This window comes from Ctenopharyngodon idella, chromosome 20 (genome assembly GCF_019924925.1).
Source record: "Ctenopharyngodon idella isolate HZGC_01 chromosome 20, HZGC01, whole genome shotgun sequence".
Classification (NCBI taxonomy): Eukaryota; Metazoa; Chordata; class Actinopteri; order Cypriniformes; family Xenocyprididae; genus Ctenopharyngodon; species Ctenopharyngodon idella.
The window spans coordinates 7,796,281-7,817,738 of NC_067239.1; the positions used below are offsets into that span (position 1 = coordinate 7,796,281).

At 38.6% G+C, this 21,458-nt stretch overlaps 1 protein-coding gene across 5 annotated transcripts; it reads left to right on the plus strand.

Moving 5' to 3' along the window:
- The first annotated feature begins 874 nt into the window (after positions 1-874).
- syt14b (synaptotagmin XIVb) lies at positions 875-21,453 on the plus strand. Of its 5 annotated transcripts, none has more exons than XM_051873986.1 (10): positions 875-979; positions 2,697-2,744; positions 4,604-4,671; positions 5,394-6,391; positions 9,706-9,855; positions 9,947-10,161; positions 11,251-11,688; positions 11,792-11,972; positions 12,136-12,192; positions 17,859-21,453. In XM_051873986.1, the coding sequence occupies exons 4-10, from the start codon at positions 5,437-5,439 to the stop codon at positions 18,173-18,175; spliced, it is 2,313 nt and encodes a 770-aa protein (XP_051729946.1). In that variant the 5' UTR covers positions 875-979; positions 2,697-2,744; positions 4,604-4,671; positions 5,394-5,436; the 3' UTR covers positions 18,176-21,453. The 5 variants fall into 5 exon arrangements, with proteins under 5 accessions (XP_051729946.1, XP_051729945.1, XP_051729944.1 ...); XM_051873985.1 differs by having other exon boundaries at positions 891-979; positions 4,601-4,671; XM_051873984.1 differs by having other exon boundaries at positions 896-979; positions 4,522-4,671.
- Positions 21,454-21,458: the final 5 nt, after the last annotated feature.

Genomic DNA, 21,458 nt, shown 5'->3' on the forward strand with positions numbered 1-21,458 from the left:
TTTCAGTTGTTCACTTCCATATAGAAAAATAAATAAATAAATTCAATATAACTAATTATGATCATGCATTTATGAGAAATTTATATTGCTGCAAATGTTGCTGTTTATTTGGCTATGGCCCTTGCAGCACATCTACACACAAAGTGTTCACCTTTCTGTCCATGGCATTTAGGCAAGTTTTACATCTACAATGTATAAATGAACAAATCAATCTATACTTGATTACACAAATGTTTCTAAAAAAATATATATTTAAAAAAATATATACATATACTTGAAGAAACCAATGTATACTTGAACAAACCGATGTATCTAAACCAATACTTAACCAAATCAATGTATACTTGAAAAACAACAACAAAAAAATATAGTCAAACACCCCATGCTTGAGCAAACCTATGTATCTAAACAAATATATAGTTAAACAAAACAATAAATACTTGAGCAAACCAATATATACTTGAAGAAACAATTACATACTTGAGGAAAATACTGTAAGCCTATACTTTAACAAACCAATGTATGAAAGGAACAAATCCATGTAGGCTATATAGATATACTGGATATCTAAACCAATATAGGCTGTGTGGTTATACCAATGTATTATAAACCAATGCGTTTGTCATTGAACCGTGCATTCAACCAGTGAACCCTTCAGACAATATTATTTTCCTCAACAACTGCCTCTCATACCTGTAGCCTCCCGCATCACAACCGTGATATTCGGAACAGTAGCAGATAGCAACCAGCTTACCTCAGTTAACCATTACTTGAGTAATTTTAAGGGTTAAGATCATGTATAAATAGCTCATGATTACAACTGCACGTTGGCACTTTTCACAGTGTATGTTTGTGTCACGCGTGCTGCAGCATGCATCACTGTCCCAGTACATTCTCTCCTCCCTCTCACAGCATGGAAACACTTTCTCTCTACACCACCCCTTATCACGTCCCATTCACAGCATCATGGCGTTTGAGGGTGAGTATCATCACTGACCAGCGTGGGTTAGAGTACACCGTGATCTTTATTGCTAACAACATGTAACAGGGTCAGTCTGAACGTACTTTGCGCGAGACGTTTAGGAATGTTAAACGTAAGCGATTTATTTTTACGTGTAAGTTTAAATGCATTTTGACGTGGCCATAGATGGTTATATGCTACTGCACCAATGCGGACTGCTGAAATGACAGCTAAATGCAAGAACACAATAACGCGTTTTAGCTAAAGTGTTCATTTATAGTGTGCTTAAGTTTTAGTCTGTTTTTTTTTTTTTTTTTTTATGTCGTCGCGTTATGAAAGCGACAGTGTTTATAACAGCATGTGAGCGAGGTCTCCATCTGTTGTTCATGTCTTTGACCCGCCAGGTGGTCACGTAAAGTTAGATTAGTAATGCTACAAGATGGCTTACTTACTGATACATTGTCCTCTTATGTGAGTTTTGACATTAGTAAACAAGAACAACGTGTCATTAAAAAAATACCTGAAGGATGTTGACATTAGATATTATAGCTTTATTTTACAAAATGCTCTGTGGTAAAAATATGGTATTTTGATATAGCATGGTACTGAAAAGACATTGATTGCTACTCCAGTTTAAAGATTACCATGGTACCTCTTTGTATTTAATGTGTTTATGAAAAACTTAGCTTACATGGTCAGATAAAACACATTAAAAAATATCTCAAGACACCAAATAACTTGCATATAGACTTGAAAATTAGAAGTGGAAACGCCTGAGAGTATGAAGTAAAGAAACAAGCAGTAAGGCAAAATCGCCTTTAAAAATATCTCTTCCACTCATGTTGTCCAGTCTATTTCTTCAATGGAACACAACATGAGAAATTTTACATTTTTATTTTACATTTTTAAATTAAACTTTACTAAATTAAACAACACAAAAGACTAAAACTTATGTTCTTGACATCCGCTCTAACTCTCTTTGTACTGTTCATGAATAATCAATTTGTCTGAGGCAGATCTTTGCAATGATAAAATTAACAAAACCGATCTGAATGATTCATTCTCAAATCTACTCTGGGAAAAAAAAATGGTAACCCAAAAATGGTAACATAAAAATTAACTGGTTATATTAAAGCCAAACATATTATTTATGTTTTTTATCACTGTACCAACCTAAAGACATACATTTATACCAACAAAACAAATGTTTTAATCAAGTAGAAATAGCTGTTTAAGTTATCAATTGCATCTTACCACTGTGGTAGGCCGTTCAGTCACCATTCATCTTCATTGTCCTTGTCTGTCTTTTCTATGCATTCTTCAAAAATGTTGTGTTTCCAAAGAAATAAAGTCATATGGGTTTAGAACAACATGAGGGTGAGTAAATGATGATTTATTTTTAGGTGAACTATTGCTTTCAGAATAGTTTGTGACAATATTAATGGAAAGAAAACGAACAAGCTTGAGCCAGAAAGGTGTAGTGCAGCACACTGTGTACAAAGTGATGCTCCTCGAGTGTGTGTGTGTGTGTAAGAGAGATATACATCTTCATTAATCTAAATGTCACGGCAACATTTTAACAGCTACTTATTTTGAACGGTGTCACTGCACTGTGCATGTAGAATATGACTTGTAAAGTCAATGATATAAATACATAGCTATGACTTCAAAAAGAGTCAGTAGGCTCTTTCTTGATCACAAGCGCTATTTTAAAAGAGTTGTATCCTGTCCTCAGGTGGGGGGCGGAGCTGTGGTGTTCATGAACTCATCTGCGCTAGACGAGGTGAGCGCATCTTCCTGTTCCGTGATAACATGCACCAATTGCCTGAATTTTTATAGTGTTAGTGCTTTATACTTTTTAATAGATAAAATATAAGTAAATATTTTGTACCCCTTCACCTCCCTTGTCCCATAGTTCTATCAATTATAAATGACCTATCAAGTTTGGTGAACAAAAACAAGCAGCATTATTAATTCATGACAAAGGATTATGTTACGAGCCGGAAGACCTATGTGTAAACAACACAATTTCTACTACTTAGTCGCTGATATTTAAATACTCATGTCTTTGTCTTCGTCTATCACAGCCACAGAGCAAAGGGGAAGATTTTGTTACATAACATTTGGCAGCAGTGAAAGATTAAGGCTGAAATGTCAAAAATTTACTTATAGGATTTGAGTTCATTTGGATTAGCAAAATTGCATTTGCTTGCATTATCACATATGGGGTAACTCACATATCTGAGAAGTGTACTGTTAAGTACATGTAAAAAGATATTTGTTCTTGACATGTACAGTACAAAATGCTTTTCAGTGTAATACAAGCACTAAAAACAGTGCTTTATAATCTAAACTTGGTGGTGTTTCAAGTGGTTGCGTGTTAAATCAATTTTAATGTCTCTAAAACATGTCTCTTCTTATAAACAGAAGGTTCTGTATTAACGTTTTATGTATTTTGTTTTATGTCAGCCTCGTAATATCCCTATGGTGCAATTAGCATAAGGACACATGTTTGCCACTTATATACCCGTCAATCCAGTTACAAGTTAATGTAGGGTAGGTTCCAATGGAAGGTCCGATGGTATTGTGTGCACAAAGTGTGAAGGGGCATCCGATTACCTTAGACTAGTGAATTATTTAGCACTGGGAGAGATAGATTGAAGACAGGAGCTATAGATTCGCTCACTGCAAGAGATGGAAGGCAAAACCTTTTAAATATCCTGGACTAACTGATCTATGAGGAATAAAGAACATTGACAGAGGAGATATAAAGATATTGTTGTCCACAAACTGACTGAACTGGGAGATCATTGGATTTAAGAGACATTGATGGACTCCTTTTACCTGCAGATTGTGGTAATATTTGCTGGAGTGTTGAGTGCTTTTACAGTTTTGCTGATCGTAATGCACTGTTAGGTTTAAATAAACTGCGACCAATGTATATTTCATGTTCTGTTGAAGAAGCAGAGAAAGGCTGTGCTTTACTCTCGTGTTTCTACTGTAAATAGGAGGTTCGCTAAATGTTTATATTCAAATATTCTTATCTTGGAAAATAGAAACATCTTTATTAGTGGTCATAACTTTTGGTGCCCACTTTTTTTTTTGGTCTATACTTTTCACTTGTAAAGAGTGACGAATGTAGGATTTATTTTCTAAGTGAGTTGCAGTTGTACAGGTTTAATGGTGGTTAAAAACTTGCTCTCATTGATCTTACGCAATATAGAGAACATCAAACTGTCTGACAGTTTAGTAAGCATCTCCAAAAGGCTTATGTCTAGTCATCTGTCCATGTTAATAAAATAATTAAGGTAACAAATAGAGCAATGGTAGTTTGATTTGTGCCATATTGACATTGAGAATGTAACTTTTCCTTTAAGAAAATTAATCCAGGGTTTGTTGCTCTGTCATTACTTGAGTAACTCATGATAGCATCCATCACCATCTACATTGCTTATCTGTTATCTAGGTAGATCAAGTTCTCAGCTCTTGACCTTTGCTTTCTCAGCTTTTATCCTCCAACCCTATGCTTTCTCTTTCTCTGTTTCTCTTTTCTCCTTTAGTATCTCCTGAACTGCTAGGTGTCCTGTCCTCCATTGCTTTCTTCATGGCCGTGATCGCTCTGTTTTTTCTTTACCTCAGCAGCAAGCTGTCAGTGGAGAGCCCAAGCAGTGATCTGCCACGTTTTGAAGGTTTTAACAAGGACTTGCAAGGTAAATACTTAGAGAGTTTTCAATGAATGTGTACACTGTTCATATATATATGGCTGTGTATCAAATCTAAAGGCTTGAGTATACTTAATTTTCTTTGTTTCGCTCCTCCTACTATTCAGTTTAAATAAATAAATACAAAACCTTTCCTAATTGAAAGAAAACAAGTTGACAAAAAGATTTAATCCAATATTTGGTTGTAATATAGAATAATGAGAGATTTATAAGTTATTTTTGTAGGGTGGTCATTTTTAACTAGGAACACCACAAGTGTAACAAGGTAGAGGGAAAAAAAAAATCATTTCAAAAAATCATCTAAAAAAAAATTGGGGAAGTAGTTATACCTTGGGTGAGTAAAGTCAGTAAGTTTTAGTCCAATGCGATAATGTTAAATAGCATTTTCGGGAAAAAGATAATCTTTTTCCGGGTCAAAATGACCCAAACAACCTGAGGGTTAAGTGAGCAGTCTTTCTAGCATTTCTAGCCATCAAGGTCAATTTAAAATGATTTACAATTAATAATATTACTAATTCTCAAAAGTATTGAAAGCAAATATATCTGGGAGAAGGTTGGCCATATAGGCAGCCTATATCAGGTTACCTCACTAGGTTTTAAAACACCTGTATGTCCTGTATATCCTTGTTCCTTAAATATGAGATGCTTACAAACAACATGTTACTGATGAAATATCCTGAAGATTAATGTACAAGCTGACTCTTCAACAGAACTTGCGGTCAGTTAGCAGACACACACCAAAGGGACAAAGCAATGGCATTTTTCAAGAGCTTCCAACAGAGTCTCCCTTCCGTCAGTTCCCTTCTGGACACTGTCTCAAACACTGTCTCGACTGCTGTGGACGATTTGTCCTCTGCAGTGAGTGACGTCACCTACACTGTCAGTGACCAGCTAACGGAGCAGGTCAATACAATCATCAATAAAGTGCAGACTGAAGAGGATGAGAAAAAGGAGGCTGAAGGGTCTTCTGATGAAGTCCAAAAGGAGAGGAGAAACAGCAAGCTGAAGCGGCAGGAGACAGAATCTAATGCTGCAGACACTGATGGAGAAGGTCGAAAGAGCCGAAAATCAAAAAAGAACTCTATGTGGACTATTGAAGTAGATGAAGAGGAAATAAAGAGAGAGAAAGAAAGACAAGAGGAAGCGAGAAAAGCTGAGGAGGATGAGTGGGAGTGGTGTTACGCCCCCTCTAAAGGATGGTATCGTAAAAGGAGGGACCCAAACCAGCCACAAAACTCATCTCAGAGCACAGACAACCAGAAAGAGAACAGTGACCAAGCTTCACAAAAGGAAGAGTCTGCCGCTCAGGAAGAGAGTGCCTCCTTGTCCAGTAAACACAAAAATGAAGGTGACAACCACAACGAAAATGCTAATGGGATGCACCCAAATGATAGTCTGGAAGAGCAGGACTCTCATGAAATGTCTGGTGATCCTGTTACATCAGCATCAAAGTATGAAAAGAATGGAGAGCACAGTAGTGTTGAGGAAGATGATAATTCTGAAAGATGTAAGAAAACGACACAATCTAAAGGCAGAAGAAAAGATCGAAATGAAGAAGATGAAGACGAAGCATCATGTGAAGAAGGTAAAACATCAAAACAAAAGAAGAAAGGAAAAGTTTATAGTGATGAAGAACAGGAGGAGGGCACTCAGGACTCAAAGTCAAAGAGCTCAAAATCAAAGGCAAAGAAGGACAAAGAGGGTAAAGGTGAGACTGTATGCTGGACTTGCTGTGCTGTGCTCTTCTGACAGGATGGTTCTGTATCTCTGGTTCTCTTTGGTTTCTCATTGCACCCCTTGATTCTACTTTAACCAAGGACATACAAATGGATAGTGTTTTATAGGTTTTGAAACCTTTCTCTTCATAATATTTCCTCCTGACGAGGGCTGTGTTTCTCAAAAGCATTGTAGATCATATGGTCAGTGGCTCACAGTTCTTTTGAGAAATTCAGCCCTGGGCTGTCGTAAAGGAAGGACGACCAGGAAAATATGTCTACCTCATCGAACACACCCAATTAAATTTTTGCAGTCTCTACTAATGAGCTGATGAGCTGTATCAGGTGTGTTAGATGAGGGTGACAATGTGTGCGTCTCAATCAGCTCCTTAGATCCCGAGCTTGTGAATCAGTATATTGTGTACACGAATCTGTGCACTGGTACGGACCCTGGTTCACTACACAATAGTGATGTAAATTCTGATTCATTTCCGCGAACCGGTTCTTTTGGACAGTTCGTTTCAATGAACCAGTTCAAAGATAGATTCATTGGTTCCTTATGTCATCAATCAATGATGTCACTACGCATATTTCTTTTCTAACAACTTAGTGCCTTGCTATATCAATGAAACATTCAAATAAAGTCATTTGTGTCAACACATTGAAACATTAAAAGTTATTTGTGTGATAGGCACAGGCCTATTGCTGATTATTGCCTTTCATTCACCTAAATGATCTTTGTGGTCACAGTTTCATTCGCAGTACCTTTTATGTCGGATATGACTGACCAAGTAGCCTACATCTTGGATAAGATTCTTAAAAGTTTCACACCTACAGCAGGCTACAGACATTGATGCACAAACACGGATATGTTTGAAATGTCTAAAGCAGGGGTGTCCAACCCTGCTCCTGGAGAGCTACCATCCTGCAGATTTCAGCTCCAACCTTAATCAAACACACCTGAACCAGCTAATCAAGGTGTTCAGGGTTGCTTGATAATTACAGACAGGTGTGTTGGAGCAGCCTAAGCTGGTCAGGCTGGTTTTAGCTGGTCTCCCAGGCTGGTCATAGCTGGGTTTAGAGGGGTTTTGGTTAGCTAGGAGACTGGGAGGCTGGGAGACCAGCTTTTCACACTGGGCTCGTTTGCCGCGGTCCATGCCCGTGCGCGATTGTTCCCAGTGCCCCCCACAGCGTTGGTCTGGTTTCACACTCAAATTGATTCTATCGAGCTCGTTTGTGTTCATCTTGCGTCATCACAGACTTGCACGGCGCATGATAAAAAACAGAATGTGGTCAGTAAATTGTGTTTTTTTTATTAATTTGGCGCTATTATGTGCAGGAGAGTAAACAACACGTGGGTTTCCTGTATGTGCGTTGCATGTATACGGTTTTCCGCTGCTTGCAAACAGACTATTTTGAGGAGACAGCAGATTACTATTCATTTGCAAAGCGCGAAAACACTGCAGGCTCACTCCTGCTCGAATCCAAGGTAAATCATCAACGCTATCATCTCTTACATGTGTTTTATTGAAGTAAATATATTATAATCGGCTAAAACGCATGCACAGGTTACTTTACTTCCTGAAGTGCACACCCGAGTCCGTGTTGCTTTCATATTCACACAAACCGCGGCACAGTCCGAGTGCAACCGAACTCGGACCACCTCCTTCAGGTAGTCTCGGGTTCGGTACCCCGGTGCGCACCCGGGTTCACATGACAGCTTTCACATTAGCGATTTTTCTTGCGAACCGTGCCCCGTTTCGAACTAAACTGCCAGTGTGAAAGCCCCCTTATAAACTCCTTGATTTCGCTTAACAACTTAAAATATAATCTGCACGAACAATAAACTACAGTAAAATTTATTTACATCTTTTGACAGAAAGGTTTTTGCAGGTTTTAATAAAATGTTATTTAGTAACAGTAGTCATAATAAGCATTTCCATTTCCAGTACGTGCCTCAGGCTTGCATCGTCAACTCACTCATCACATTACTCTGTAATACGCGGCAAACTTCGACAGTTGGTTGAACCGGCTAATTCTGTTCTTTTTGAGTCGGACGTGCTACTTTGGCTTGTGCATCTTGCGTCATCAACCTGGAACTAAAGTTCTATTCAATTAGTGAATCGGCTCAATCGATTACTTCTGAGAACCGGCTCAAAAGAACAATTCATTCAAGAATCGCACATCACTACTACAAAATGGGACAGTGATTACTGAATTTCCAGCGACATGATTACTTACAACGCCAACGTACACCATTGTAGAATGTTACCACTGATATTAATCAACAACGGGCAGGACATATATCATCTTTTTAATACTATTTTTTATGCTGTATAAACATTATTCTGTTACATTACCTTACATCTTTTAAGCCGAATATTAATTTTAAGTATTAACTAGATGATTTCATTATCTATCTACCGATGTGTTTATGCTGACATATAATAATAATAAAAAACTTCTATCACGTGTCATTATATGTATTGAGTTGGCTTGTGCGTTTTATGTGACGTATTTTCTGGTAAGGGACCATAGTGAGCATCGATGCTCCCTGGTTTTTGCAGTGCATTGTGAGATTTCTTTTAGGGAGTGAACGTTCCAGTGCACTGGAAGGATTTTGCTTTTGAGACAGCCCTTATAATGGCCTACTCCCTGATCAGTGCCCTGACTACTGAACTAGGGAGCTGATTGAGACACTCCCATAAAAATGATGTTCCAAGCCTTGTGAATTTTAGTGATGGTGCTGCCTTTCTGATGTTTTCCTTTTTATAGGTGAAGAGTGTAATGGTTTCACTGTTAAAATACTTCCATATCCCAATTTGACGATGACTTTACGCAATACATTTATTGGTTGTCAACATCTATCTTAAAAAAAAAAAAATTAAGTCAGTTTTGCGGCGGGGCTACCTGTTTGCTCGAACAATGGAATTGTACTTAGGGTGTGGAGTAGGAGAGTTTGGGAACCCTATTTAGAAACAATCATTACTTTTGTGTTTGGTGCCAATAGTTTTGTTTGATGCCACAAGTGTCGCAGAAATTACACACTTCACCTTTAAAAATTCTGTTACCCTCAGTGTTGTGCCAAACCTGGCTAAAGCAAAAGTAAGAATGTTTGAATGCTAGATTGAAATGCAGTCATTATTTTGGAAGAATTGCATAAAGTTTCTTCAAAAAATTGTCTTGGTATGGGTTTTAAATTACAAGAGGGTGAGGAATTAAAAATTAACAACGACTCTCTCTTTTTGCATACCACTGATCTTTAAAAAGTTTACAATTATGACTGTAGATCTCTGTTCTTTCTTAGATGGGGGTTGTCCAGATAAAGGATCATCTGAGAGTGAGGACGAAACACCAAAAAGACACAAAGACTCATCCTCTCACCAGCAGAGAAGTGGGTGGAGAAACAGGGATGCTGAGAATGAGGATTGCAGCAGTGAAGCTTCAGCTGAGCAGGGTAAATATTGCACACTGTCTGACTGATGAAATAATTTTAATTATGCTGCAATCAGGATGTAATCATTTTGCATTTCTGTCTCACTAACCAGGTAAAAGAAAAAAAGGTTCAAGTTCCCTGAATGAACTTCAGCCTCCACCATACCGGGACAAAGACGATCTCAAGTGTGGCTCAAGGGGCCGCAGTGATTCGGCAGAGGGCAGTGGAAGTGAGGGCAGTGAAGACCCTGAGGACACAGAGAGTTACCTGAATAAGGGCTATGAAGAGGACGCACCCAGCGACAGCACAGCCGTTTTGGGCCCGGAGGTGAGCGCCTCGTCCCGTCGTTTCCGGTGTGTTCTTCTATGAGAATCCTGGCCCAACCCTCCGATGCTCTTATTCACCAATGAAACTATCAAAATCCACACACAGTGTTGTTATGTCTCCAGGAGAGCTGTTCACTTCAGTTTATGTTGTGACAAATATTTGCAAGTTTTTTGTTTTTTAACTTTTTCACAAATCCCTTGTTTTTTGACATTAATTTTTTTATATATAAATCCATTTCCTTTTCTTTGAGTCAAAGTGTGTTGATCCATGATAATGCTTATGCAACGCCAAACTGATAAACTAAGATGCCTGTCATCCATTTCTCCTTGTTTTTTACATTTCTGTCTGTTTGGATTCCCATTCATTAGTGTCCTCTCTTTTAGAGACCATTGTAAAGTAATATTTTCAGCTGTTTATTAAAATATCACTTCATTGTCACATGAATGAGTCATGTCACTGATGGTTTTAATTATGAGGAGCAAGGACGACAGTTCATGGATTCTCAGGCTGGGGGTTTGGTTCATTCTGGCCACATTTGGTAAGTGTGCCTTTGAGTTTGCTTGTGATTGGAGACACTGAAAGCCTGAATGCAGATATAGACTTCGTGTATTTAAAGCCAGGCTACTTCAGGCTACTCCAAAGGTCAGATTGCTTGATTTTTGGAGATAATTTTATAGTACTATATACTGTAACTCTCAGAACTCAAAACTTACTTCCCAATCCAAAAAGAGCATTTATTGAAAGTAAGATGCTAAAACAGCACGTTTCAAACTTCCACAACTTTCTGATAATACATTTCAAAATGTGACTATCCACAAATCAATTATGACTATTCAGAAAAAAATGGGCAGACTATTTCTAAGAGTAAGCAGGAGGGTGGAAAAACGATCATACACAATCATCAATTATTACTTAAAAGATAACTAAAAAAATCATGATATGACTTGCCTTGTCACCAACACAGGCACCCTCAAGAATTTTGAGCTGTTCATTTTTTACATGCACATCCATAAATTACATATTCTAAAAAAAAAAAACTCCCCCCATTTCCCCCATCCAACCTGCCCTGTGTTTTCCTTTCTCTGGCAGGATAGCTTAATCCCACCACTTCCAGAAACATACGAACCAGAGGGATTGGGGAAATATGGCACACTGGATGTGGCCTTCGAATATGACCCTGGTGAACAACGGCTTGCGGTGACAGTGACCGCTGCCACAGATATTCCAACACTTAAGAGCACAGGGAACATTTCCTGGCAGGTCCACCTGGTTTTACTGCCCACCAAGAAGCAGAGAGCCAAGACAGGTGTGCAGAAGGGACCCTGTCCCGTCTTCACAGAAACATTTCGGTTCTCATGTGTGGAGCAGGAAGCCTTGGGGGACTATGCAGTCCGGTTCCGTCTGTACAGTGTGCGGCGCATGAAAAAAGAGAAAGTCCTAGGGGAGAAGGTGTTCTACTTAACCAAACTCAATATGCAGGGCAAGCTCGCTCTGCCTGTTACACTGGAGCCTGGCACCACAGTTCCTGTGAGCAATGTTTGTGTGCATGCAGTTTACCATAGCCAATCAGATTTCAGAGTCATAACAATCCATTTTATAATGGTAATCCTGTAATGTCACTGTTCTTCAGGGCTGCGGATCAGTGGTGAGTGTCTCTCGGAGTGCGGGAGCTTTGTCGTATCGCTCCACTGGTGAATCCTCCACTCCGGAGCTTCTGCTGGGTCTTCTCTACAACGCCACCACAGGCAGACTGTCCGCCGAGGTTATTAAAGGCAGCCATTTTAAAAACTCTGCCACCGATAAACTTCCCAGTAAGAAATCCACCTGCATAATACTTTTAAAAGCAAACCTATTTCATGCATGTGCAGTCTTAATGTTTTTTCCTTTTTCTGTGTTCTGCTTGTAATTGAACTGCTCTTTTGATCTGTCACTGTATTTTCTATCATATTCCTTTTTCTGTGTCCTGTCTTGTAGTTGGCCTGTTTTGTTGTGTAAAACACTTCATTAGTGGGCAACTGTATGTCATGAGAGGTAAGTTTATTGCCATGTCGAAATGTCAGAACCACCCATTTAACAGACTCCTTTACCTGCTGTGCTCAACTGCCTCAACATTTTACTTCCGATGCGCATTCAGTCACCTTTCATTGTACTGCAAGCTGTATCCTGTAGATCTTGTAAAATATACGCCAACATTTAAAAAGTTTAGTCATAGGTCAGTAGTAAATGAACATTTTAGTCTTGCTGAAATGGTTAAGGTTTTGCTAGTTAGCATTGTCCTGTTAGCTACTGCTGGACGTTGGGTGCTTTTCAAATAGAAGGCTACATCCTAGTCATAGATATATACACTAGATATCACCTTGGCTACGGCAGTTCACTGGAACGAATGCGTCAATAGAGCCGCCATCTTGGAACAGGGAGGCCCCTCCTCTTTAATGCATCAGCGTCAATGTAGGCAAAGGTCTAACAGAAATAAAATCACCATAAATCGTCATGAATCGTCTAGTTTTTTTTTTTTTTTTTGGTTCGTTCCAACGGTTCAGACATGTATTTATCATTGAGTCCAGAGAAAATGTAAGGTTTTGATATTAAGATAATCTACTTTTTAAAAATATAATGCATAGTGCTAGTAGGCCTAAGATTATTAGTCACATTCTTCCACTTGAGCAAACTTCGAATGAACTATCGCTACTTACCTTAGCCTACTGCATGCAAAATTGCTACAATGGTGTGACTATACATGTTAATTTAAACATTTAAATTGTATTGGTTTATTAAATATGATACACAAAGCAATTTGCAGGTGGAAGCAAATCACAAATTTGAGAGGAACATAATCTGCAAATCTGGGAATCTACAAACAGATTCAGATTATTTTGTTTAATGCCATGTCAGCAATCAAAGCTATTTTCATGGCAAAAATTCAATTACAAAAACACAAATATCATATAAATACAATAAAAACAAAACAAATATAAACAGCAAGTCATATTATACTTTTTTTTTTTTTTTTAATTAACATATGATAAAAAAATCCAAAACCTTTTCAGGCATAATCTCATTAAATATGTCCTTAAGTGAAGTAACTTCATAAAAGAGCATTCTGCTTGTGTTTAGTCCAGGACAATCTAATAAAATATGTTTGACAGATCAAATCTTAGACAAATCTTACAAAACATACATAAAGTTGGGTCTTCACCTTTAAGCAAAAAACTCATCAGATACAATCGGGTTAAACAGCCAGAACCAGTATGTTTGGATAAACTTGTTCAGGTGAACGTTTTAACTTAAGACTCATCTCCGTTAGCCAAGAATGCTGACTGAAGTTAGTGTAGCATGCTAGCTGGAAATAGACGGAGACTGAACTCGGCCACACAGCGCCAGTCGGAGAAACTATTGAATAGAGACTAAATCAACTGTCCACATGTCCAACATCTTACGATGTTAACATCTAGTGTATATATCTATGCATCCTAGTAAGGCTGCATATCTCGGCTGCTACATCATCAAGAGCCACCGAAGGCCATCTAAATTTGAAGGATCCTTGGAAGGCAGCCTTCGTTTTATCGTCCTTCATTCAGCTCATTTTGAAGGATGCATCAAGTGTATCCTTCGCATCCTTCGATCACCCATAGTCCTTTGCACACATTCCAGTTCACGAAAAAGAACTGACGGAAAAGGATTTGGCACTGAGCTTGTCTGAGTTCATACATGTTATCTTTTGTTTTGGTGTAAATTAATCACTTAAAGATAAAAAAAAATGAAAATTATCCCATTATTTACTCACCCTCAAGCCATACTAGATGTATATGACTATCTTCTTTCAGACAAACACAATTGGAGATATATTTAAAAAATATCCTGGCTCTTCCAAGCTTTATAATGGTAGTGAAGAGGGGCCAGATTTTGAAGCCCAAAAAATTCATCCATCCATCATAAAAATAATCCATACGGCTCCAGGGGGTTAATAAAGGCCTTTTGAAATGCAAAGAGATGCATTTTTCTAAGAAAAATATCCATATTTAAAAATTTATAAAATCAAAAAAACTAGCTTCCGGCAGATGACCGTACACATACTGCGCAAGTCGACTTGCACCAAATGAGTAATTTCCTGATGCGATGTATGATGTATGATGTAGGATGTAGGAGTAGCGTAAGCTTCGATGTCTCCCGCAGTTCAAACAAATAGGGCTTGGCAACAAACTCAAGCTCTTCTTCTCTTGCTCTATTCTCTTTCGCATTCACCATTACGTCATGTGTCGGGTCAGAGGTTACTCTTCCACTGAAAATCAATGCATACAGTCGTACTGCCAGAAGCTAGTTATTATAGATAATAAAGTTTTAAATATGGATATTTTTCTTACATAAACCCATGTAAGAACATGTGTGATGTAGCTATGCGCACTTACTAGACTGTCTCGTTCTAGCATTTAATGTTGAGGAGGAATCTAACCTACAAGCTTCAGAAGGACTGGTCTAGGAAGGATAAAGCCTCACTAGGATGCAGCCTTCCGTTTGAGAAGCACCCATTATCTTCATGTGGCTCTAGCTCAAGAATAATTTATCACATGGCATTTATGGCTCATTTGATTGGCTCATAACAAACAGACTGCAGACCTGAGTGCCCATGAGCAAAGATAGCAGATTTTTACTTGCATACTTCTGTAGGATCCCAAGCAACTGCCACTGAGAATGGCAATGTTAACAGTTAGCTTTATCTAGGTTTCTCAGTTATCTAATTAGCCAGCACATAGATCCCACAATCAGATTCTACTCTACTCAAAAGAGAAATACATTTGTGAGATTTATAGAAAGAACTAAAGTGTAGTTTCCCAGGACACATATTTCAGTGATAGAGACATGAGGGACATTTATGAGTGGTTAAAAATCAACCATTGGTGAATCATAATTTACATACTTGTACAAATTCTACTTGTACTAACTATACTGCAACCGTGATGTCAAAGTAACCATCTTGCTAACTTCATTACCCAAAAAATGCATTATGACTTATTATTCATTCATTTAAATGATGCTTTATTAACAAAGTTTGGGAGGAGCATGTTCAGATAATTAACCTAATTAACACGGGAGGAGCTTATTCAGTTAATCGACTCAGTTAGCATCAGGAAGTATATATATATATACAGCAGACTTACTTCCATTCTATGACAGTTTTCCAGCATCCCTCCACCATCCCATCTCCTCACTTAGAAATGTTCCTATCCCAACCTGGAATGGGGGGAGTACTCTGGGTTCGGGCCAAATTCCGAGCTCAGAGCCCTCCCCTCGGAAAGCATTTGTTGACAAGTTAAACACAAAAGTTAAAGACCCCCTGTGGTGAAAGTCAAGTTTTTAATGTTGTTTATACCAGGATTGGACAATGAAACTTTAGACCGCAATAATTTATTATTATGGTGTAGGACCACCTTTCGCGGCCAATTCAGCATCAATTTGTCTTGGGAATGACAAATACAAGTTCTTCACAGTGGCCAGAGGAATTTTGAGACATTCCACTTCCAGAACAGTGGCCAGGTCATTATGTGATGCTGGTGGAGGAAAACATTTCCTGACTTGCTTCTCCAAAAACACCTCAAAGTGGCTTGATAATATTTAGATCTGGTGACTGTGCAGGCCATGGGAGACGTTCAATTCACTTTCATGTTCATCAAACCATTCTGTCACCAGTCTTGCTGTGTGTATTGGTGCATTATCATCCTGATGCATGGCCCCACCGTCAGGGTTGAGTGTTTGAACCATTGGGTGCACATGGTCCTCAAGAATGGTTCGGTAGTCCTTGGCAGTGACGTACCCATCTAACACAAGTAGTGGGCTATTATATTCAGCCCAAACCATTACTGATCCACGCAACAGTCCGGCTTCTCCACACCGTAACTCCCACAGATGTGGAAAAGACAGTGAAGGTGGACTCATCAGAGAACAATACATGATTCATATTGTCCACAGCCCAAGATTTGCACTGTTGGCACCAATGAAACCGACATTTTGGCATTAGCATGAGTGACCAAAGGTTTGGCTAAAGAAGCCCGACCATGACTCTGTGGAGCTCCCGATGAACAGTTTTGGTGGAAACAGGAGTTGAGTTGGGCAGCTGTGTTTTTATGTTTTTGGATACAATCCGGGTCAGTACCCAGACATCCCTTTCAGACAGCTTCCTCTTGCATCAACAGGAAGCACACCTTTTGGTGTGGTTTGTCCTATGTGTGTGTCTGGTGACATTACCCTGGATACAATAGCTCTCGATACACCACAAAGACTTGCTGTCCTGGTCAGAGATTGAACTCTGATATGTCTTCCATTATGTTGTGTGGATTGCAATATTTTATGATGGAATGTAGAATCAGTTAAAGGATTAGTTCACTTTCAAATGAGATCCTAGATGTATATGATTTTCTTCTTTCTAATGAAAACAGTCGGAGAAATATTAATAAATATCTGGACGCATCCAAGCTTTATAATGGCAGTGAGCGGGATCAACAAGTATGAGCTGAAGAAAGTGCTTCCATCCACATCCATCCATCATAAACGTTTACTCCACACGGTCCATATTTAACAAGTTATGAAGTAAAATATCTAGCTTCCGCCAGACTGCTTTCCATATTCTACTCGTGAAGAAAGAGTAACGCCTCTCGCAGTTCAAAACGCTATGTCCTACGCCTTCTCTATTCACCATACGGAAAACCTTAACTGACACGACGCCAGTTCCATTTTTTACGTAATTTGAATACAAAAGGCGGTCTGGCGGAAGCTAGATATTTTACTTCATAACTTGTTAAATATGGATATTTTTTTCACACAAACGCATCGCTTCAGAAGGCCTTTATTAACCCCAGCCCAAATCCATCAGTCAACACCATTGAGTATTTGTCTGCAGTGTACCAAAAACCACCCGTTTTCTACCGTCACAAACATGTAACCAGTCCCATTAACTTGCGGGCCGGGGCTTTTCTCCACTGACTTGTGAAGGGGAACATGGTTTTTGTAACATTAACAACACATTATTAGCTGTTTGATAACATAGACGTCAAGCCAAAGGCTAATCATATCAATTACCGTTATTTGTCCAACGTTGTAGCGATACATAAAACGCATTACCATTCTGATACATTGACTTGTAGGCGACCCAGTGTAATTCACTCTTCTTCTTCTGAGTTTCTGGTTCAAACATGGCTGAATTAAACCAATATTTCCACTATTTCCATTGTATAGCGTTTACTACAGTTGACCGTGTGGATGAGGTAGTCCGAGCTGGTGTGATTGAGTGGAGGGTCCAATTTGCATTTTCACTGTTATCTGGGTATTGATTGCCATGTGCTACGATTTGGCATTTGCTCTAATCTGGTATACTATATATGCAAAATTATGAATCACCCAACATCTTCATGACTATGTTAGGAGTAGCGTACTATCATACTACTATTACTATTGCTGCAGCATAAAGTATGTATATTGTGCATAGCATGAAAATGAATGTGTGATGAGGTGATAAACATTGTGAGGTCATCTGATAATATAGCATACTACTGTAATGTTTATCATGTACGCAGTATACGGCACAGTATTCAGTAAATAGTAAGCTAGTATTCCTTTCTGAACATAGCCCGTGTTTGACTTTTTGCATGAGCTCAACATCACCACCAGGGGATGCTAACTCACTTTTTCCCTTCCCATTCCATCAGACACTTATGTGAAGCTAACAATGCTGGACTCTAAAGGGAAAGAGATGTCCAAATGCAAGACCTCAGTCTGCCGTGGCCAGCCGAACCCAACCTACAAAGAGACATTTGTCTTCCAGGTGGCACTATTCCAGCTATCTGAGGTCACCCTGCAGGTGTCGGTGTACAGTCGGCGGAGCAGCATGAAGAGGAGAGAGCGGGTGGGTTGGGTTGCTCTGGGCCTCAACAGCACCACAGAGGAACAAGAGGAGCACTGGACCCAAATGAAAGAGTCAGAGGGACAGCAGGTCTGCCAGTGGCACACGCTCCTTGATCCATAGGGGGAGCAGTGAAACAATGTAATTTGGTTTTTGGCCATCTGTTCAGTACAGGTGTGTCCAGTCCTGCTCCTGGAGGGCCACTGTCCAGCAAAGTTTACCTTCAACCCCAATGAAACACACCTGAACCAGCTAATCATGGTCTTACTAGGCATTTTAGAAACTTCCAGGCAGGTGTGTTGAGGCAAGTTGGAGCTAAACCTTGGACACCCCTGACTTTAGTAGGAGTTAGTATGAGTAAAAATTAAAGGGTTCATACTTAATTAAACATTAAATCCTAATTTATTTCTTCATGTCGCTCCAAACCCCAGTTTCTTCCATGGAACACAAAGGGAGAAATTTTAAAGAATGTTCATTCTCTTTCAATTTAAGCACTTTGGAACTTTTCAAACTTTAAAAAGGACACTATGTGTATAAAAGTAATATGACACCTGGAATGATCAGATCATTGAGTCAGCGAGTTCATGAAATAATCATTCAGTTGATGTCAAGATTATCAATGAATAATAACTTAAATTGCAATCTGTTCATCACATAAAGCCATCTTTGGGCTTCAGAAGACTGTTAATTTGGGAAAAAAAATAATTTGAAGTACTATTTTTGGAGTTGGACAGGCCTTATTTAGGCAATTTGGAATTTGGGTTTGGAATGGCATGGACGTGAGTAAATTATGACAGAATGTTTGATTTTTGAGTGAACTATTTCGAAAGAAGTAGGTGTAAAGTCGCAGTTTCATTAGCAAAACATCAGCAAAATTGCGCGGGCAAAGTAGTTCTATTGTTCATCGTCAATGCATGAAGCACTGCTTAGTAGTCACTTCTAAAACAAGCAGCTTTATATTGGTAAACGTGGCAAATCTGCATCCAATGCAAAAATATGAATCCAATGTGGGGAATTCGATTCATGTGCTCTTCAAGCTAAATTCCCAATCGCGTTGATTACTACATTTCGCCCGTGGAATTTCTTCTAAAGGTAAATGCGACCACACCTTAATTTGAACTGTACAGGACTCCTCCATGTTGGAGGTGCTGTTTACCTCTTAGTGACTGAGACTGTTTTCCTCAGGATAGCAGTAATGGAGCTGCTGTTTTTTGCAGTGTTGAGAAAAGTGACGGACTGAAAAAAGACGCCTTATGAATAACTATACAGAACTGACCAACTGCCATTGGCACTGCCATCTGTACCAATTGTTTATTCACATCAGAGCATAACTACAACTGTACTGTTGACAGTTGCATAAGCATTCAAACAACTTGAGGTTTTGCCTTTTTACTTGACTTGCAAATATGCAAATACAAAATATGCACTGCATGGTAACAGCTAAAGCATCAAGAGAAACATTCATAATAAATATAGGACCAAAGTGCAAGATCACATACATAATTCTGTTTTATGAAGGGATATAAGGACTTTATCACACCAGCAATGTTGCAAAATATTTAACATGAAAATGTACAAGTAGGGCTGCTTAAGACTGTCTAAATGTAACTAAATTAACTGATGTCTAAATGTTACTAATGCATATTTGAGTAATTTAACTCATTTTTATCATCTGTTTTCATATTGTGGAAGCAAATGCTGCATTATGTAGAGTTGTGGCCGAAAGTTTTGAGAATGACACAAATATTAATTTTCACAAAGTCTGGTGCTTCAGTGTTTTTAGATCTTTTTGTCAGATGTTACTATGGTATACTGAAGTATAATTCCAATTATTGACAATTACATTAAAGGGTTAGTTCACCCAAAAATGAAAATTCTGTCATTAATTACTTAATGACAGTGTCATTCCACACCCATAAGACCTTCATTCATCTTCAGAACACAAATTAAGATATTTTTGATAAAATCCGATTGCTCAGTGAGGCCTGCATCACCAGAAAGACAATTAACACTTACATTGCCCAGAAAGCTACTACTAAGACGTATTTAAAACAGTTCATGTGACTACAGTGGTTTAACCTTAATGTTATGAAGCGACAAGAATACTATTTGTGCACCAAAAAAACAAAATAATGACTTTATTCAACAATATCTAGTGATGGGCGATCTCAAAACACAGCTTCATGAAGCTTCAAAGCTTTACGAATCTTTTGTTTCGAATCCGAGGTTCGGAGCGTGAAAGTCACGTGATTTCAGTAAACGAGGCTTCGTTATGTCATAAGTGTTTCGAAATTTCAATGGTTTGCGTGACTTTGGCAGTTTGACTCACGCTCCAAACCACTGATTTGAAACAAAAGATTCGTAAAGCTTCGAAAGCTTCATGCAGCAGTGTTTTGAGATCGCCCATCACTAGATATTTTTGAATAAAGTCGTTATTTGTTTTTTTTTTCTTTAGTAGCTTTCTGGGCATCTGAAAGTGTTAATTATCTTGCTGTCAATGGAGGACTTACTGAGCCATCAGATTTTATCAAAAATATCTTAATTTGTGTTCCGAAGATGAACAAAGGCCTTACGAGTGTGGAACGACATGAGGGTGAGTAATTAATGACAGAATTTTCATTTTTGGGTAAACTAATCCTTTAAGTTTATGCAAAGAGTCAATATTTGCAGTGTTGACCCTTCTTTTTCAAGACCTCTGCAATTCGACCATTTATGTGTGGGGTTGCTTCTCAACCAAGGGTGTGGGCTCACTCACAATTTTGCCAAAGAACACAGCCATGAATAAAGAATGGTACAAAAACATCCTCCGAGAGCAACTTCTCGATCCAAAAACAGTTTTTGTGGTGACGAACAATGCCTTTTCCAGCATGATGGAGCACCTTGCCATAAGGCAAAAGTGATAACTAAGTGGCTTAGGGAACAAAACATCTAAATTTTGGGTCCATGGTCAGGAAACTCCCCAGAACTTAATCCCATTGAGAACTTGTGGTCAATCCTCAAGAGGCGGACAAACAAAAACCCACAAATTCTGACAAACTCCAAGCATTGATTATGCAAGAATGGGCTGCCAGTAGTCAGGATGTGGCCCAGAAGTTGATTGACAGCATGCCAGGGTGAATTGCAGAGGTCTTGAAAAAGAAGGTTCAACACTGCAAATATTGACTCTTTTCATATACTTAATGTAATTATCAATAAAAGAATGCTTGGGATTATACTTCAGTATACGATAGTAACATCTGACAAAAAGATCTAAAAACACTGAAGCAGGAGACTTTGTGAGAATTAATATTTGTGTCATTCTCAAAACTTTTGGCCACAACTGTATATGTTAACGCTGATTCGGGTTCATTTTTAATCTTTGAAAACTGTAAACATTTAATAAAATCAAAATGAAAAACTCATGCTA